This window comes from Kogia breviceps, chromosome 2 (assembly GCF_026419965.1).
Source record: "Kogia breviceps isolate mKogBre1 chromosome 2, mKogBre1 haplotype 1, whole genome shotgun sequence".
NCBI classification, from domain to species: domain Eukaryota; kingdom Metazoa; phylum Chordata; class Mammalia; order Artiodactyla; family Physeteridae; genus Kogia; species Kogia breviceps.
Genome location: NC_081311.1, coordinates 188,424,121 through 188,444,836, shown reverse-complemented (window position 1 = coordinate 188,444,836; position 20,716 = coordinate 188,424,121). Strand labels below are relative to the sequence as shown.

General features: G+C 40.3%; 1 protein-coding gene across 13 annotated transcripts in view; it reads left to right on the top strand.

Moving 5' to 3' along the window:
- The window catches only part of DOCK10 (dedicator of cytokinesis 10), a 281,208-nt gene extending 261,149 nt beyond the window's left edge, over nt 1-20,059 (top strand). For 7 of the 13 annotated variants that reach the window (XM_067026998.1, XM_067027001.1, XM_067027003.1 and 4 more), the window contains 10 exons: nt 166-272; nt 1,875-1,997; nt 2,132-2,245; nt 9,542-9,688; nt 11,520-11,730; nt 12,953-13,143; nt 15,167-15,267; nt 15,444-15,582; nt 16,858-16,933; nt 19,313-20,059. In XM_067026998.1, the coding sequence (XP_066883099.1) occupies nt 166-272; nt 1,875-1,997; nt 2,132-2,245; nt 9,542-9,688; nt 11,520-11,730; nt 12,953-13,143; nt 15,167-15,267; nt 15,444-15,582; nt 16,858-16,933; nt 19,313-19,374 (1,271 nt within the window). In that variant the 3' untranslated portion in view covers nt 19,375-20,059. Of the gene's footprint in view, nt 1-165; nt 273-1,874; nt 1,998-2,131; nt 2,246-3,970; nt 4,086-9,541; nt 9,689-11,519; nt 11,731-12,952; nt 13,144-15,166; nt 15,268-15,443; nt 15,583-16,857; nt 16,934-19,312 lie in introns of those variants that run through there. The other 6 variants (XM_059052008.2, XM_067026999.1, XM_067026996.1 and 3 more) reach the window with 2 other exon arrangements.
- Nucleotides 20,060-20,716: the final 657 nt, after the last annotated feature.

Below are 20,716 nucleotides of genomic sequence, written 5' to 3'. Positions count from 1 at the left end.
AGATTGGTTGCCTAGAAGAGAGTATTTATCAACAGTCATAATCTAACCATCTCATTGAGTGTGTGAGCTTTATAACCATCACGTGTCACATCATGAAGAAAGGCACTGTCTAATCCAAGCAGGATTTGTCTCAAATAATGATACATTTTGCTTTGTCCTCTCAAGGCATGTTCTCTATGGGCTGGCCAGCTTTTCTGAGCATTACACCAAATATTAAAGAAGAAGGGGCAATGAAAGAAGATTCAGGAATGCAAGACACACCATACAATGAGGTTAGACCAAAATGATTGAGTGTACAGTAATTGAGTAAAAAGATGCATTGAATTGTAACATTAAGCTAAATAGGGGGGAGAAAATCTTATTCAGAAATCAAATAAAGTTATTGTATAACATGACTTAGGCAAAATAAAATGCAGGCTAAAATTAAACTAAGATTAATAGATATCAGATTCCATTGATAAAGCGTAATTTTCAATGAAAATTTAAACTAAATTTTACTTCTCTAAGATGGAGCCAAATACATACAATCAGCTCTTCTACAAAATATAAAATCTTTAGTCCTTTGGTAAATGTGGTAAGGGATGCTGAAAATTTGTTGAGCTGGTCACAACTTTATTTAATGGCTTAGAAAATTTATTAACAAATAGACTTGAACAGAAAATCACACTAGTTTCTGCAGAAAACCTTCTGGTATGCAAACCCCGATTATTTTTCAAACGAAGCTCTCTACCTGGAATTACTTAGCAATAATACAGGTGAAGAAAATAGAGCTCCCCTCCTCAAGTAAGTAAAATATTTCATAAGCTAATTTTTTATTCATAACATTACATAGACTTTAAAAATGATACAGAAAAAAATCTGGGGTAGATTTTAATGAAATTTTACATATGGCTGTACATTAATTTCATGTACATTGAAAATGAATAGCAAATGCAATTATGTATTTATATGAACTATTTCAAATAATGTTTAAAATCTTTTCTTAAAAAACACTGAAAACATTCCAGCAATATTATCCACTTGCTTTAGAGAGTATATAATTTGATTCAGGTGAACATTTATTAAACTACTAGTATATGGGAGGCATTGAGACAAAGATAGTGAAGCAAATGTATTTGGGAAGACAAAAATAATAAGGCATAATCCCAGCTCTGCAGACTTTTGCACTGTCCTGACGTTTGATAGGACTTGAAGGTGTCAAATAAGAAAATAAGGTTCTTATAGGAGTAGCAGCAACTTCACAGGCAAAAGTGTGGGAATTGTAAAGTATTCTAAGAAGGGTGTGGTACAGTCCGGTATAGCCAAAGTGTCAAGTCAATGCCAAGGTGCTGAAAGAGAGTGGCACGGACAAGGAGGTTGGTGCCTGATTCTGGAGCTCCTTCAATGTCATGCTAGAGAGTTTGGACAGCAGTTCATAGCCACTGGAGTGCCTCCAAAGGTTTAGGGCAGTGGCAAGCTCATGGTCAGGTTTATGTTTTAGAAACAAAGATTACTGGGGAGTAACACATAGGACCAATAGGACCAATTGGCGAGGGAAAACATGAGCTTGAAGGCTACTCCAGGGATCTGGGAATGAAAAAACGGGGGTTTGATCTAAGCCAGTGACTGTAGGAATGGAAGGAAAAACCACACAGATCTGAATACTTGTCATAGATTTAAATTAGCAAGTTTGAGGCACTAATAAGGAAAGCGAAGACTGCAAGAAGACACCACCATCCCTCCCAGGATTGATGTAACTGCCATTTGCAAAGATAGGGAATGCAGAAATCCCACTATGAAAAAAACTGACCGTTCAACAGTTTTGAAAGCCAGTTTCAGGGATGAGCCACAATCTTCACTGTGTAAAAATCTCATTTCCGTTTGCGGAATTGCAGAATATCCTGGTGGAGCAGCTGTACCTGTGTGTGGAGTTCCTGTGGAAGTCTGAGAGATATGAGCTCATCGCTGATGTCAACAAACCCATCATTGCGGTCTTTGAGAAGCAGAGAGACTTCAAAGTAGGTGTTCTAAACCCAGGAGTTAGTTCAAATATCCTTCGTTACGTTGGAGAATTACTTACAATTTCCAAGTAGAAACTCCCTATTTTTGATGTCAGCATCATCTTCACGAAACCCTTCACTTCTGGTTTCAGAAATTATCAGATCTCTACTACGACATTCATCGGTCGTATCTGAAAGTTGCAGAGGTGGTGAATTCAGAGAAGCGGCTCTTTGGTCGCTACTATCGTGTGGCATTTTATGGGCAGGTAAGTTTCCTACAAGCAGCATGGCCTCTAAGTTCTGTTAAGTGGTTGGTTGCTGTTCTTCATTCTTTACAAGACATCTAACTACATGTGCCAAAGGATTGAGGGGGTGGAGGTGGAGGTGGGGACGTGTCTAGGTATATTTGAGTGTTTCTCTGAGTGTGAGGGTCTATAAGTTTGGCCAAAGGAACATACTAAATTAAGAAAAAAATGAGCAGAGACCTCCATGGGTCTTAATACAGACTGAGGTAAAACAGTGATTTCGAATTTCTTGGAGAAAGAGGGCACTTCTTCAACACCCTCCTCCTCCAGTTCCCCCCAAAATGTCTAATTATAGGTTTGCATCATATTTGAAAATGAAGTCTAAATGAATATATTTTTGGCAATGAAATCCATAACATTCCAGGAAATAAAGAATTCCTAGGGGCTCTGCCATATCAAAGCCATGAATTTTGACTTTAAAATCATGCATTTTCTTTTCTCCTACTTTCAAACCATCACTGCTTCTAAGCAGAGCATAATCTGGTTGTTTTGTTTCTTATATTGCAGGTCAATATAATTTCAAAGTGATCTTTCTCAGCTTACTGCATGAACAATGAACAAGACTGAAAATATTAGCGAGCAATAGCATTGTCTTAAAAGCAAAGTGAACTTATATATTAATTAGGAATGTCTCTGAGTAGTGCTTTCAGAGGGATAAACTCAGTCACCATCCAGGCAGGCTTATAACACTAGTATATTTCAGCAGCCATATTTCAGACTATTACTTTCATAGAAAATCATTCCATTCTTTTATTTTCACAGTGGTAATGACTCTCAGCTCTCTCATTTCCTTTTTTTTCTCCCCTCATTCAAGGCACAGTTTCACTTGGCTTCTTGTTCTCCTCAGAATCTTTTAAGGCTGCAAACAAACATGTCAAATCCAGCATAGTCATTCTAGATCACTTCCCACTGAAGTCTTTTGGAAAATATATATTGAAGTCTTTTGGAAAATATATATTGTCCTCTAATCAGCAAAGGCAGCTTAAAAACTAATGTCTGAATTAATAAAGACAGCTGCTCTCTCCCTGGAAAGGAAGATGTCACTGGGCAGCCACTTACCATAAACACGTTAATCCAACCCAGATTTCCCCCACTGCACAGGCGCACCAGGACTGTGGAGACAGTCTACAAAAAGAAGCTAAATGTACACATTTGGGGGTTCCCTGGAAAAGAATCTGACCTATCTGAAGTGATAGTGTATATTGGGGAGATAGAAACGTGAGAATCTGCAGGAGAGGAGGAGAGAGAAAAGGAAATGGTATCTTGCACGTCAGCGATAAACAGAAAATAAATAACTCTTGACCTCAGTGTAACATTAGCAAGAAAAATGGCAGAACACCTCATCAGGAAGGGAATGTGGGAGCTGAGGGATAGTAAGGGAAAGGCAAGGGTTTCCTGGGAATGGCCACAGGCTAGCTGAGCAGCATGGATGTAGCTCACAGGACGTACGTTCAGCAAACCTAGATTTGACTTCACAACGCTTCAGGTGATCTTTCTAATGAAAAAGTGATGAGTTGCCATTAATAGTCTGGTCAGGAAAAGCAGATTGCCTACCTGATGGTTTCTCCAACCAACATCTAAGATACTGGTTACTAAACAGGTGGAAACGAAACGATCATGCTCCTTCCCAATGAGATTTTAATGCAGATGTTTACTCTTTTCTTCTTTTGGTCTTGATTGTTCCAGGCTGTGGTAAGTTCTCTCTCTCTCTCCACTTGCATGCTCTAATAAGCCTCACACTTCCCTCCCTATGGTTTTACTGAACCTTAACTTTTTTGTGCAAATGAACATTTGAGATAGGTGAGATCATCCTGTTTCCATTCATTTTGGAGTCATCCTGCATTTCTGGGACTAAATTGTGTTTATTCCATTTATCTGAATTACAAAAATGTATCCTTTATTTTTCATATATAATATCTTTCTGCACAAAGGTCGGTGTAGTCTGAAAACCTACACACACACACACACACACACACACACACACACACACAGATAAATTTGCGCACCACATATTTGAAATATATGGACAGTAGTAGGCTCAGTATTGGAATTTGCCTGCTCAGTTCAGGCCACCAGAGTTGCAGCTGATTAAGAAGAACATGGTAGGCGGAATCTCAAAAGTTATAGTGGTGGCCATTGGTGGGCACCTTCCCGGGGTCCTGAAAGGACCCTGCCCTTTTCCAAATGAGTATCGTGGAGAAACAGGGCTCTCTCTCTCTTTGGTGGTGAGCTCTGAGCATTCTCGAAAGTGATGGTATTAATTCCCAACATAAATGATGAACAGTGAATTAAACCTTTACCCTGTGAATCAGGTTAAGTCTCCTGAGATGCAAAAAGAAGCCGTGTAAGAATTTTAGAGGATGAGCTGAGGGGCAGTAACATGCCAAGACCTAGAGCTCTGTGACACAGAATTTTCTCTGTGTTATCTTGAACCATATGAAATTGCCCATAATCAACCTTTTTTTTTACTGACAAAGATGGCAACTTCATGTGGTTCAGTGTAATTATTGCTGAGGAAGCTGGAAAAGCAAATTCTTTCAATATCCACACATCCACAGTCAGCTCTGCTTCTCTGACCAATAACATACTTTTTTGTAATTCTTTAAAATCCCTTTCCCCCATCCATACTATATCAGTATTTTCTACCTTCATTTGTAAATTTGGGGTCATGTGTCCTGAACTCACCTACTAAAAGAATACTTGGAAACCCCTCTATTAAACAGAACGGGGGAGGTGGGCAATAGGGAAGGATGGGGGAGAGCTACTTTCCAATGACCTAACTTTGTTCTTTTTGCAGATTCCTCAATAAAGTGTGCTGACCGTGCACCTGACTTTTTGTTTTTAATGCTGCCAGTATTCTCAATTGTCTTTTATTTAAAAGTCCAACCTGAGCTTAAAAGGCAAAGTGTCCTGTTAAATCTGCAGACCTGAGGACATGCCTAAGCGTGGTGCTCTGTAAACTCAAACCCCAGCTTCCTTTGAACAAGGAGAACTAATAGAGGTCATGCTGATAAACAGCCATTTAGAGCCTGTCATCATTGTTCAAATGATATTCAAATACCTGTCCCAAGACACCAGACGGAGAGGGTGAACTGTTGTATTCAACGGGAGCAGACAGCACACATCACTTTATATTTGATGATAAAGAAATAGCAAAGAGATTTGCACATCCCCCCAAATGTGTGCAGAATGCAGGTTCTAAAGATCTGAAAAAATCTTGACTATTTCATTAGCATAATCTCCATGGTCAGAAATGATTTTTTTTCATGATGGTACCTTATGTCCTTGTAAAACTCACCTTTTAATATCCGAATTGATGTCTCGCAATCATATTCGGAAGATTATGGTAATATAACATGCAGTCGGCTCTTTGCCTCCACAAAGGCCTTTGTGTAAATATTTTAGTGTCCCCCGTGGACTAGTGCTTTCACTTTATAGTACTGACTAGAGTAGTTAATATTATGTTTGCATGAGCCAGACCCTGGAAAACAAGTTGAAAACTTTAATAAAAACGCAAGTCTTGCATAGCATGAATTCTCTAATGCAACACCTGGCATCATTGACTATGGAAATTTTACACAGAGCAGCCTATATAAAACACCCCCTCAAAGTGTCCCTGAAGTATTCATTTCCAGAGTAATGAACCACCAGTAGTGATCAAACATCAACTGTAATCAATGAAATCCTTAGGCTCTGGTATTTAGCATGAAAGTACGCAAGTGAATGCTCATTGAATAACTTAAAAACATCAGATGGCCCTGGAATGAACTGAGTGAAAAGCCTGGGGGAATTTTATTCTGTTCATCAAAGGATGTAAATTCCATGATTCTCAATCATGCCTACGTGGGTGTAGATGCACGTGAGAATCTTGATAGAAAAGGGATTGGGAGTAGGAGGGAAGATGCCTGTGTATTGTGTACAGCCATCATCATCATCTCCATGTTGGGGTGTGATACACCCTTCTGGCTCCCCTCCTATATGAAAGTCACTGATTTACATATATATATATATATATATATATATATATATATATATATATATACACACTAATAATTGGGTTCATATTTGTATGAAACCATTTCTCTGCATCTGTGAAGTTTTCCTTTTCCTAACATTTAGCTTATTGTGATTTTCTGACCCATCTTTTATACACTAGATTCCTCTTTGGATGCATTCCTTTGTGAACGTTGAATCGGTGGAATATAATAGCAGGGGCACTTACATTTGACATCCCAATAATGATCCAGAGCTATTTCAAGATTCTGAAGTACCTGCAAAAACATCTAAGAAGGAGTCAATAATTTTCGTTGTCGGTTTATTGAAGTACATTTTTATCATAATCTGTTGCCTAAAAGCTTCATAATCCATGCATGTTAACTACTGACTCAAAGTCCTTGTTTAACTAGGATACGTGCTGTTCCGTAACCATGGCAGATCAGGGCGTTTGTTGCCTTGTAAAATGACATTAAAAAAATCGAACTATGGAAAATTCAGAAGTCACATTTCCTGTTGCCTTGAAATGCAGTCTTCTCATCACTTTGAGGCAAAAGCAAAAGAGAAACTGCCCCTAGGTTTTCATCACCTTGTGTCCCTATTTATAAATCAATTATTTCACGGACAGAGCATTAGGCTTCCTTGAGATAGTGTCCTGTGCCTCCCTGGGCTTTGCTTTGATTTCCCTGGATAAAAGATAAGCTCACATCCCAGCCATTTTCAGAGCCTCCATTTCTCTGGCTCCAAAAGCTCTTACACAATCCCTGTTAAGGGGTTAAGTACTGTATTCTGCTACACCAGCTCCTTTATATTCATTTTATAAAATAATCTCAATAGGTCTATAGCTCCATGTTCTGTAAATAAATTAATTCTAATCATGATTCTTTCTGATCAATCACTTACCAAAATATCAAAATAATCATCAATAGTCCTTTTACAATAAGAAAAAGCGTAGTTCCCAAGAGAACCCAAAGGTGTGTATTTGTAAGCACTCAAAACTCAGTTAAGCTGTTTCCCTGCATATTAGCCAGAACTCAGATTACTTTACTGACAGTTTTTTCCTTTATGATTGTCATCACTACCATTCTCCTCATTATAGCTAACACTCACCAATGGCCTTTTGTGTCCCGGACACTGTCCTCAGGGTCTCCTAAGTCTAAGTCTGTATATTTCCCATCCTCCAGACCAAGGAGTAAGGATGAAAGGAGTCACAGGTCGTGACCAAAGCCACAAGGGTCATAGTAATGACAGTAAAATACTGCTCTCACCACTCCTTTTCTGCTAACTCTGGATTCAGAAATTTGTTAGGGGAAAGAATTCACAGTGAAAGTATCTTTGTGCTAGTTTTCACACCATGATGAGAAAATCTTTTCCTGGAACTTGGAGACATTTTTTCTCGTTGAAATGGAAGTTGTAAATGTTGCTTCAGCTATTGCCCTGTGGGGATTCTGGTTGATGGCCTCAGAAGTCTTCGTTCTCTTTTGTGTCAACCTGTCAATATGAGCCACTAACCTCTGACCTTGAATCAGACAAAACTCCATACAGACAGCAACAGAAAAAACCTAGCAGGCTGGAAGTCATGTGGGGATAGGGCCAGACCTCACTACCCCTACAAAGTCTGGAAGAATGATAAGGGGAGATTTTCATGTTTTTAGCATCATACATCACTGTTTTAGCAGTTTGGACGCAAGGTACTCATAATCAACTGTGTTGGTCTTGAACATGTCTCAAAGAAATTTGTTCAATAAAAACATCTGTATTAAAAGCAATGGAATCTTTTCCAGTTATACTTGGTACAAATATATCCTTTTAAGATGTAGCCCTCTGAGAGCTATCTTATTCATCTGTTTATTCATTCAACTAATGTACAGTGATGTCTCTCTAGAGACCAGGCACTATGTTAAACACTGGACATGCAGTGCTGAACAAGATACTTTCCTGCCTTTAAAAAGCCCGAAGTCAATTAGGGAAACACAAGGAAACAAGCAATTACCTGCTGAACAAGAACTGTGCTGGTGAATGTGCCTTATTCCTTGTCTTCAGTTATAGCCCAATTATTATACAAAGTATACTGTTCCTGATGGGCAGACCTGGATGAAAGTGCTTTACAAGTATAAAGAACCGTACAGATGTGAGCTGTAATCATTATTCTTAGATTGCCTCACATTAGCCATGAAAAAAAAAACAAAACAAAACAGCACTGGAACATTTTACCCATGTTTTTTTTTTACACATAATGAGTAGGTTTTTAATAGCCAAAAATGATTTTTAAAAATATATATGTAAGATTTTTTTATGACCTTCAGTATCTTCACTCAGCCCTCAGAAGTCATTTCCTTAAGGTAAACTCTGCAGTCAGAAGATACCAGAGACACTTGGGTTCTTAAACTGCAGACTTACGCCAATATTCTGAGGTCACATTTATTCCAAAAGAAAAAATGCCTCTGTGTCTCTTCAGTGAGAAAGAATTATAAAGATTGCCTCAATTATCCTCAATGGAATCTTCCCTTTCCCCTGTTTCAAACCAGATAAATAAATTAACAGAGGTTAAAACCTACTTGCTCCTATGACATAAAAATGATAACATGGTTACTTTACTACCCTCACTCATAAGGTCTAGCTTTGCAAGAACGTAAGGGATCTATTAGTAAAGTAAATTGAAGGACAAAATTGCACATAGCCAAGTTGCATCAGACCCCTGATGAAATATTAAAAGTAACAGTACTCGTGAGCATAGCGCATGTAATTTGTTACGGCTTTTCATCTAAGATGATGTGGGAGGCATATCATCCCATTTAGATACCTTTACCTGCCCTATAGCATTAATATTTCCTATCCTGGTTTCCAAGACTTTCTTAAAAATGATACTGCTCTTTGAAAAATACCGTTGAAAAATACCAAAAAAATACTCCAGACTTTGTGTTCTACACCATACTACCACATGAGGGCATTCTTCCCCTAAAATATATGCAAGCAGCTATTACCAATGATTTCTTCTAATAGAGAAAAAATAAGTGTAAGTTGCTTCATGGGGCTCTTTGGCCTGACTAGGCAGTATTTACATTAATGACTGATTCTAACATGATATTTTGTTTCCTTCACTTGATTTTTCCCTGAATTTGAATTTTGTAGGGTACTAATCTATGGCTTGGATGACAACCAAAATACTGGCTATAATATTTAAGTAAATGTTTTTTGTTTTGCTCCTTACTTGCGGTTGGAGTTCTCTAATAAACTTGGCGGTTCACTGTATGTCTTCCATAGGGTTTCTTTGAAGAAGAAGAAGGTAAAGAGTATATTTATAAAGAGCCTAAGCTGACAGGTCTCTCTGAGATTTCCCAAAGACTGCTCAAGCTCTACGCAGATAAATTCGGAGCAGACAATGTGAAGATAATCCAAGACTCCAATAAGGTAGGGGAACATCAATATTCAAGCAAATGCAAAGAACTGACTTCATTTTTTTTTCTCTCTCAACTACATTCATTAATGTTTTAAATTTCTGCCTGACTATGCAAAGTAAACTACGTAAACGATTTTGGGCGTTTCGGTTGTTTATTGGTTGTTGGATTGGTGATTGGGGAGGGGGGCGTCAAAAACCTTGTACATGTTTATCTGAGTAACTTTTAGGTAATCTTAGAAACAACTTACTGAACCCTCCATCGCTCCCATAGGTTGTTCGCATCTGAGTAGCAACCAAAGGGTTAAAGTAATTGGGCCCCATGGTGGACTGGGAGGAAAGAGCAAAAAAATATTTATTCAGCCATGAAGGTCTTCCTGGAGGAGCTTTCCTCCAAGTCATACAGGGAAAGCTTGGGGCTGGGGGCTCCCTGAACAGCTCATTCTTGGTTGGGCGATGCTTCACAGAGGGCGTGATGTTTGAGCTGGGGATTGTAGGGTGAGAAGGTGTTTGCTGGAAGCGTTCTAAGAGCCAGCACATGCAGTGACAGGAGGAATTCAAGGGGGAGATGTGTTTAGAGAACGGCAAGTCTTTGAAACACAGATTGTATAGAAGAGTGTGGCAGAGGTGGAGCTAGAAAAGCTGGTTTGCATCCAACTGTATTGATCTCTATTAGGCCCCAAAAAGGTCTTTTTTTCCTTTTCCTCTTCTGTAAAGCTAGTATTTGGAGGGGTCTGGGCATGAGATTAGATTTGCTGGATCTGGACAGAAATTGTTAAAATGTGTTCATCATTCTTAGCTTGAAAGGTACAAACCCCTTCCCCATAAAGAGGGACAGAGCTAGAACCGCGGTCCTGGTCGCCCTCCTACATGGGAAGTAGAAACAATTCCTAGCCGTGAGAGAAGTGCCAATTTTGGTGTCAGAACAACATGCTACCACTTATCAGCTGGCAATCCAGCTTGGAGAAGTTGGGTGGTCACTCTGAGTCTCCATTTTTTAATCTGTGAAATGGTTACAGTTACACCCATCTTACAGTGCCATTATTTGCAGCATTACAAATAAATTCATGAGCCTCCTCCAATCTCTGGAATTGGATAAACAGTGGATGGGTGAACGGATGGAGAAAGTTGGAAGAAGTCTGAAAATTCTTCAAGGAATCATTAGGAAAGAGGCTGAGGCTCATCTCTTCCACCTTGAAGGAAAGCAAGAGCCATTGCCTGGCTTTGGGGAGGACCCCCAGCCTGGCTTCCTTGCTATTTGTCAAGCCTATTCACCAAAGCAGAGTTAGTTTTCAAAATTATACAGAATGACTTATTGCAGATTAGAGAAGGAATTCGAGAAATCGAAAATAAAAATATTTGCAGTCGTGTGATAGGTAATCAGTTAATCTGCTAAACAGACCAGGAACCTCCTTTCACATTACAAGCCCACAGCCTATGGTCCCAATCTAGGTACACGACTGAATCGTAGAGGAACAGAGAGAGATATTTCCACTCTCAACAAGCTTGATTCAAGACAAAGGTGAAGATATTCAGTAGAGAAGAGAAAGAAAATAAAAGGTTAAATAGTACGTCATAGCCAAGTACTTATGTTTCAGAGCCCCAGCTACTTGGCAAGCTGGCTGTCTCCTGCCTCTGCCAGCACCTGGCTGTTTGACCACAGTCCAGCCAGCTACTCTTTCTGGGCTGTCCGTTCACCCAGCTCTCACATGATGTGATGGGCCTTTCTTCTCCGAGAGGGGCAGCTCAGGATGCCAAGCTGGGGGGACATAGGGTTCCCCACCTTTCTTCCAGGAGCACTTCACGGCTCACCGCTCTTTCTCTGCCCGTAATGTGTTGAAACAGGTAAACCCCAAGGATTTGGACCCCAAATACGCCTACATCCAGGTGACCTATGTCACGCCATTCTTTGAGGAAAAGGAAATAGAGGATCGGAAGACAGACTTCGAAATGCACCACAACATCAACCGCTTCGTCTTTGAGACGCCCTTCACGCCGTCAGGCAAGAAGCACGGTGGCGTGGACGAGCAGTGCAAGCGGAGGACAGTCCTGACAAGTAGGTGCTGGCCCCCGAGCACGCGCTCCCACGCGGGGCCCTCGCTTAGGCCCGATTCGCGGAAATCAAGGCACTTCGATCTCGCAGACAGGCACCCAAAATGTGCTGACTTGGAAAGGTTTGCCAGGAGCGTTTCTTTATTGTCTTTCAAGACAGAGACCCCTGACAAGTCAACCCAAACAGAAACTATCACAGGGTCACTTTAGCCACCTCTTCCCTTTAGACCGTACAGTGGTGAAGGTCCTGGTGTCTTGGGAAAGGCGCTCTGAGCTTTCCTCTCCCCTCTGCCTGAAACTCCCGCCCAGTGACTGCAGACTTAGCCACCCTCGGAAGTGTGTGCTTTGGGGCAAGATTCTAAACCACTGTGGGATTCAGCTTCATCATCTGTGAAATGGATGCAGAGCATTTTCCTCCAGCCTCCCTTCCAGTACTGTCTAGATCCATCCTCTGAGTTGGTCTTTCTTTCATTCCACAAACATTCGATAAGTGCCTGTAGGTGTCGGGCATTGTTCTGACAATTCAGATAAATAAAACACAACTCTCGTCTTCGAGGCGCTCCGCATCTGGTAGGAGAAGGAGCCAAGTAAAACAAGAATTTCAGGTGAGCCCAGCAGGAGAAATGAAATGGGAACCCAGCAGAGGGGGACTTAGGGCAGGCCGAGGGAAAAAATGAGCGCGGGCATCTGAATGAAGGAGACCCAAGCCATCTTCAAAGGTGAGCAGTCCTAGATTCTGCGGTAGATACGTGGGTAGCAGCCATATCCAAACTATGGGAAAACATTCACCTTCAGTAAACTGTTCCAGAACTTTCTTAATTAAAAAAAAAAAAAACTAGAACAAAGCAATTATAATATATGCTATTCAGTATCTATTGAAGCAGTCTTGATTGTGATTTAATGTCGTTTTTATTTGAATTACAAGTTGCGGTGGAAGCTATCATCTTTTCAGCGTTTAGAGACTCTGTAGGTCTAGTCCAGCCTTGGCAATGAGGACATGTTGGCTAGTGAAGCGTGGAAGAACGTGCCAGGGGAAAGTAGCTGGGCTCCTAAGAGGTATATGAAAGAGTGGAACATAGGAGAAAAAAATAACTCACATGCACAGAAAACATGCAGGATGGAATGGTCTGTGCGCAAAGAAAAGACACAGGATCGTCTTTTCAAAAGAACCCTTGACTCTTCGCTAACCTTCGACCTTGAAATGCTCTTGTATTGCTTTTGCGCAGCGAGTCACTTGTTCCCCTACGTGAAGAAGAGGATACAGGTCATCAGCCAATCGAGCACAGAACTGAATCCCATTGAAGTGGCGATTGATGAGATGTCCAAGAAAGTTTCCGAGCTTAATCAGCTTTGCACGATGGAAGAAGTGGACATGATCAGACTACAGCTCAAACTCCAAGGAAGTGTCAGCGTGAAGGTAAGCATCGCCCGGAGCTGAGATACTCATGGCCAGTGGAACCTGGTACAAAACGCCCCTTGAAATTTTTTGACAAAGGGTATAAGAGACATTTTTCTATTTGCGATACCGTTCAACACCTGTATCTGAGTCTTTAAAATGTATTCCTTGTGAATACACGTTGATGGTGCCAGACAACTAGAGATAAGCCTTTCTTAGGTTTAGCTGAAGTAAAATTTCTTCTTCCTCAACTTCCCTTTCCCATCTGCTCTGCATACACTGTATTCTATATTCTAAATTCTAACAAAGAATTAGGGAATGAGTAAGCGTGACTCTCTTGTAAGTCTCTGTCATGAAGAGCCTTATAAAACTGTTCAAAAACAAAACTTTTTAAAATGTTTATTGGTTCATAAAATGTGCGTCAGTATTTATCTGACTGCCAGGGTCTGAAGAGGAAGCAGAGGGCCTGCTCACGGTGGGTGACTGAGGAAAACGTAACAAATGGCTCTTTGAAAAAAGTACAAGCAGTATTTAGGAAAACCAAAGAGGGCAGGCACCGGGGCGAAAGAGCGAGGGGCTGTCACCCTCCCCAGACCTGAAGACTCAGGGGAGAGAAGAGTTAGTGGAAGCAGAGAGAGAGGCGAGGAGAGCCAGCTGATGATAGACAGACAGACAGATAGACATGGTCTGTGCTGGGGGATTGCAAGGAAGAAGCCCCGGACCTAAATAAGCCCTGACAGGACTGAGACTAGGGTGAGGCGAGTGAGGCATTTTCTTTGGGCACAAAAGTAAGGGAGCATCAAAACAATAACTGGGCTTCCCTGGTGGCGCAGTGGTTGAGAGTCCGCCTGCTGATGCAGGAAACACGGGTTTGTTCCCTGGTCCGGGAGGATCCCACATGCTGTGGAGCGGCTGGGCCCGTGAGCCAAAAAAAACACTCAGTAACCAAGATAAAATTATATTTTAATGCAATATTTTTAAAAATCAAAAATAACTTCAAAAATCCATATTGAACAAAGTATTACAATTTCAAATAAAGGCAAGCCAGTAACAGTGCCACACAGAGCTATGCGGGAGCCTGAGGCAAAAGGAAAACTCAGTACTCTTGATCCTGATACGATCTGGCTCTCCTCTTCCCCACCCACCTCTTGTCTGTATCCCATGGCTGACTCACAATAATAATAATAATACATTTTTAAAAGCCAGAAGGTAAAAGAACCATTGTTATACTCCAAACGGGACAGCTTCCCTCAGCACATAGCAGAGGAAGGTGGAGTTGCATCTGGAGACACAAAGGGAAGCATTCTGTACTCACTCTACCACACTGTCAATACCTGGTCAGCAAAGCCATCTGAAGATGCCTCAGATACAGCACTGGCTTCCTTCTTCTTTCACCTTATCCCTTCCAAGCCCCACAGTCACATGCAAAGACTGTAAGCCCTGAAGAATGCAGACTCCTTCACTAATGAGAGCCTACACATGCCTGTGAGCGTCAATAGGACTTGGCACTGTGCCTTCATTCAGCAAACCTTAAAAGCCCCTTTTGGACCACAATCTTAGCCGGACTTTCGAGAGAGATGCAATAAAGCAGTGATTCCCAGGGCGATGCCTAGATCACGACCCCTGTGAAATGTCTAGTAATAGCTATGTGTTTGCTTGAATGTTTGTAGGGAAAAAACTAGCACGGCAAACATTTGATTTCACAGATGTTAAATTTATTTAAGTAAATCAAGGTGAGTCTAATTTTCAAGGTTATTAAGAAAATAACAGTGCCAACAGAATGAGGATGTGGCAAAATGTGACATGGCGCACACATGACTGAAGTTGGAGAAGGATGGCAAGGAAGTATGGAATTCAGATGCCTCCTTTTAGTAGCTCATTGACCAGTTGAGAGACAGCAGATAAGACAGATAACAAATTAGTAGACTACAAAGCAATGTGAGAGAATTGAGGGCCACATGATGGGTGCTACTCCTTCCAGCCTTGGAGAAGGCTCCACGGAGGAGGCGGGACCATCCTCAGCCAATTCTCTTCTCCCCAATAGGTTAATGCCGGGCCGATGGCCTACGCACGGGCTTTTCTTGAAGAAAGCAATGCAAAGAAATACCCTGACAACCAAGTAAAGCTTTTGAAGGCAATCTTCAGGTAAGATTTTCTTTGTTGGGCTGTTCTTCCTTGAATCCCTTCAGACAGGGAATCAGGAATGAATGCCCCAGGAAGCCACCTGACCGACCCTCTTCTCCGTGGCTGAGTATATCAGCAGCCTGACTTTGAGTTGCCACTTTGTCTGGCTGCTAATTTGCTTATTGCTGTCACTAAAGGCAATTTGCAGATGCGTGTGGGCAGGCCCTGGATGTGAATGAGCGCCTCATCAAGGAGGACCAGCTGGAGTACCAGGAGGAACTGAGGTCCCATTATAAGGACATGCTCAGCGAACTCTCAGCAATCATGAATGAGCAGGTGAGGCTTTCCCTGGGGCAGCCGAGCGGTCCATTCATGGAAAGTGCCCATCTTATCCCCAGTGCCAGAAGGACCGGAAAGAGTCTCTTTGTTCTCCTGCTGCTGAAATCCCTGTACTTTCATGAACACCACGTTGCTGAGCTGTTCTCTCCCCCATGCACAACATCCCCTATCTCAAAGGAGAGGGATCAGGTTGGAGAAAAAGCTGTAGGAAAAGATGAGAACCCAGTTGCTGTCCACAGTTTTCAGAGATGTTTATCCAAACAATGTGTGTTGGTTTTCTAGAACACATGATGCCTGTTACACACCAAGAACATTGGTGGCATTCCAGCTAGAGTTTGCTGCCACTCCCAACCCCCCTGATTCAGGACCTCACAATCCCCAGGCTGGGATGTGGAGTTCCACAGTTGTGCCACTAGGGGTCTCTGCATCATACTCAGGAAGAACACCGGGACTAGGGTCCTGGGCTTTTAATGGTCAAGGCTGCCTCTGAAAAATATGCAGAAGTGGGATAAAAGTCAACCCCCCACCCCACAAGCAAGTCATCCATGATTTCTGACATGTATTCAGTATGTTCTGTAAGACTGTGCACAAAATGTGGACATTCAATAATCACAGTACTTTGGGGGATACTGCGAATCAAGCCACCGAAAGCCAAGTTCTGCTTTTTTTTGGCCCACTTCCCAGCATCCGTCAACCCTCACACTCTACCTGGACATCTCATCACCCATGGTCCCCGCAAGGAGTTAGATGTGTTCTTTCCAGAACAACTGAGGGGGAGAACTTGAGTTAACCTCCCAATAGTGCTTCATGCACAGTAGCCATTCACTAAATATCAGTTCCCTTTCCTTTCCTTAAATGGCCTAGCACTATAACAAAACATGAAATGTGTCATATGCATCTTTTATTCTAATTGCATTTCCCATGTATTCCTTTTTCTTCTTTTCCATCTCCTTCTACCGGCATTTTAAATTCTCCATAGCAGTTAGAGAAAGAAATGGTTAATTGACTTATGCTGCAAAGAAAACTATCTCCCTGGATAGGATTCCAAGTGGAAGTACTGGTTTGGAATTTTTCAGGGGTAATGGGAATTAAATACTCAGGAGCAATGCCTTAACAGCATGGGGAAATCATAAATCAGAGAATGAAACAAAAAGAACAAACAGTGGATCTGAAAGATGGAATAGGTGGTAAAGAAATGCTTGTTTCCAACTGTAAATTGCATCTGACTTTGAAACTTTGGGCAAAAATGCTTTTCTCTTTTTTTCCTGGCAGCTCTGTCACGGTCCATGTTTATACAGCTTCTGTTCCTCTGTGTCTAGTATTTCCCTCAGTACTGTAAGCAAAAGCGGTATGTTTTTCTTTCCTTATGTCTACTCTGTCCTTTGTGGCCTTCTGGTCTACCTCTTCATTTTTCCCAGGCGCCTCCATAGTGACTAGTGTTCTCTAGATGTTTACTTAATTAGAACAACTTTATTTCTATTTCAAGGTAGGTCAATATGAAAATTAAAAAGCCTACTAAAATGAAAAAGCTAAAGTTAATAACTTAGCTTTTAAAAGGAAGATGTATATTCTGTCAACTTCTGAAATACATTTGAGCTCATTTGTATCCAAAACAAAGATTCATTATACCTCCAAGTGCTAAAACAACAGTACAAAGACAAGGACCAGGTGATTAAGAGGAGAGAAAAATAATTTCTTTTCCAGAAAACCTTTGCAAAGCAAAGCAAAATTTGACTCTGTGCTTTCTAGAAGCTGATGCAAAGAAAATAAACTTATGCATTACACAGGTCCTGTTATTTAGTAAAAGAAATAGATCTGTTGGCAGGAAAGACAAACTTTCTCCTGGTCCTGAGCTTCTATGGGGATTTGTCACATAGGTTTCTATGTATGGGACAATGACTACAACATTCACGATATCCTAAAAAAAAAAAGTTTTCCTTAAAAACGATTTACTCTATTATGTGGCCATTCCACATTTCCACCTTAGATTAAAATGAGGACAAAATATTAACTTCTAACTCTGTAGAGGATATTCTAAATTAACTATTTAATTGATGATTATCAATCATAAATTTAAATTAACCATAGCAAAACTCTAAGTCATCTATAGCAAAATAAGCTATTTTCATGACAACCATTGATAAGTGTTTTGTCCTTAAAGTCCAGAGTATTTTTTAAAACTGGGTATTTTTCTCAGTTCAGATTTATAACAAACAAAATGTGTTTGCTTCTTTTCTCAACTTTTTAATAAAGCATTTGAGCATAATGTTTGGGTTTGAACTCTAGCAGAGGTAAGGGTAGTCAAATTTTAGCATAATCCTGTAGTGCATGAATGAACCATAATCTTTAATGTATGAATACCTTTACATACCTAGATACTCATCCACATATTCTGGAAACAGAATATGTAGAAGAGAGAAATTCTACCATAAAACTTTTAAAACATAGAAACAGCGTTAGAATGGATAGACAAACATAGAAATAGAAAAACAGAAATAGAATTGATTATGCAATTCACTCCAAGAGTGTCCAGAAAAGTCTTAGTTAAAAGGCTAAGACTGAAGCCACTACTTAGTAAAAGAACCTTCAGTATAAGGAGAGAGATGGAGCATTAAGTGGATGCTAGTGTGTAAAATGGAGATGTGGAGATGGAGCCGCTTCAGCTGCTAAAGTGACAGGCAGGCAGTAATCACCTTTACAGGCAGTCAGAATGCCGCACTATTTAATAAACAGCCAAAATCCATAAAAGCCTCCTTTGATGGAGGCCAAAGTAATACATGTAACTATTGGATGAAGCGTAAGATGCTGATTCAGAGTCTGTTTCAACATTTAGAAGGATGACAGCATAGTGAAGTCAACGCTGGTAATGGATATCAAATATAAAATACAGGGAAAGGAACACATCTACTCTGTTACAGTGCCAAGCAGGTGAGATCCAAAGGCATGTTGCTTTTAGAATTTCTTTTGATACATTATTTGCCAATTTATTTAAGCAGAACTTGAGACATTGATCAAAAGGAGAACTTACTGGTAGTATAGGATACATGGATGCCAGGTGCTTGGCGGGGACAGAGCGACCATTCCATCCCAGAAGAGTAGTAGAGCTAAAGCATAGTAATGCAGGAAGTTAGTGGGGAAATTGTCATAACCAAGAATTTTAAATATTCATTAAGTCTCTTCTGCACAGAGATTTTAGAGGTGCCTGGGGTTTCTGTGATTGTTATTTTGTTCACATATTATTTGAACAGATCTGACAGGGAAGTATGATTTAGGCGTATTAACATTATTTTCAAAAGTAAAATCAGGTCAAGGTAGATTTTTTTCCTTGTATTATAGTTCCATTAATGCAAACGTTTAAATGAGGCTTCAGCTGTTTCCCTTTGGGGGCAGATTTTGACCATAGAGTTTACAAACTTTGCAAATAAAATAAAACTCCAGAACTACTCAAACACATTCATAAGGTTCATTCAGACATTTAAAGATATATATCTGATAGTTGAAGAGTATCAGAAAGCTACTTTAAATCTGGTCAAGATGGCTGAGACATGGGCTGGGGAAAAAATTCTTCAGATCTGCTTTGATAAGTGCATTTTTCAACATTAGCAGATTTCCTGTAGGGAATTTTTTTAAAAGCACTGTTCTGGGTTTAATTTTGTGTTTGGAGATATTAACACAGACTTCTCTGTCATCGTTTTGTTTTGTCACATATGTTTTGTCCTGTCCCAAGATTACGTACCAGGACGACCCATCAAAGCGAGGAGTGGAGCAAACTTGCACTCGAGTAATTAGCAAGGCGGCTCCCTCTCTGCCCACCCTTTCTGTCTCACCCAGTGCAGAAGTTTGAGGAAGAGTCTGCAACGTCAGACACGCCTCCAGGAGAACTCTGAATTTGCAGCTAATCTCGGGGAAGAGAAAGATACATTTAATTTATTTGAAGTTTTTATGGTGTTCATATTTTTTTGTTTTTACCTCGCTAGCTTGAGAATTTTGCCCGCCTCCAGATTTGCACATTTCTTATATCTTTTTTCTTTGAGCAGCGTCGATCAAGCCAAGCTGAATATTTGCTTTGAAATTCCAATGAATGTGTAGCTCAAAAGCCGACTGTAAGTTTGCTGTCGGTTACATTATGTTCAATACCCAGTCCTCGTACACATATTTTAAAGGTCAAAGTGAATGTTTTTTAACATTTGAGCATATTTCAGATGTAAATAGAAGACTGTAAAATATATGGTTTTTACCAAATTTAAAAAACTTTTTAGTTAATACTTATGACAGTGCTAAAATTATATGAATAACATTTCAGATACCATTATATTAAAATATTTGTGTATGTGTACAAAAATGTTGATAAATACTAATCTTTAAAGTTTGTGGAGTTTCTTTATTTGTAATATATGTGCTCTTAAAAGCAATGAGATGTAAAATTATGGAAGCCTTTTGTTGTTAATAGAAATAAAAAATACAGTTACTTTGCATTTGGTTTCCTCTTGAAGAGTGGGCAAGTTGCTACTAAAAGTGGTTCATGGGACTGAGCCTCTGCTGAATGCAATCCAACTCACAACGTCTTTTGGTTTGTTTCGTTCTGGGGGGGGTTGTTTTTGGTTTTGTTTTATTCTTTTTCAAATTCTTTTCCCAGTTAGGTTATTATAGACTCTTAAACAGAGTTCCCTGTGCTATACAGTAGGTCCTTGTTGGTTATCCATTTTAAATATAGCGGTGTGTACATGTCAAGCCCAAACTCCCTAACTATCCCTCCTCCCCAACCTTCTCCCCGCAGGTAACCATAGTTCGTCCTGTAAGCCTATTTCTGTTTTATAAATAAGTTCATTTGTATCATTTTTTTAGGTTGCACTATAGGCACTATCATACAATATTTCTCTTTCTCTGACTTACTTCACTCAGTATGATAATATCTGGGTCCATCCATGTTGCTGCAAATGGCATTATTTCATTCTTTTTAATGGCTGAGTAATATTCCATTGTATAGATGTACCACATCTTCTTTATCCATTCTTTTGTCGATGGACACTTAGGCTGCTTCCATGTCTTGGCTGTTGTAAACAGTGCTGCAGAACATTGGGGTGTATGTATCCTTTGAGACCATACGACTCACCACCTATGATGCCTTAGC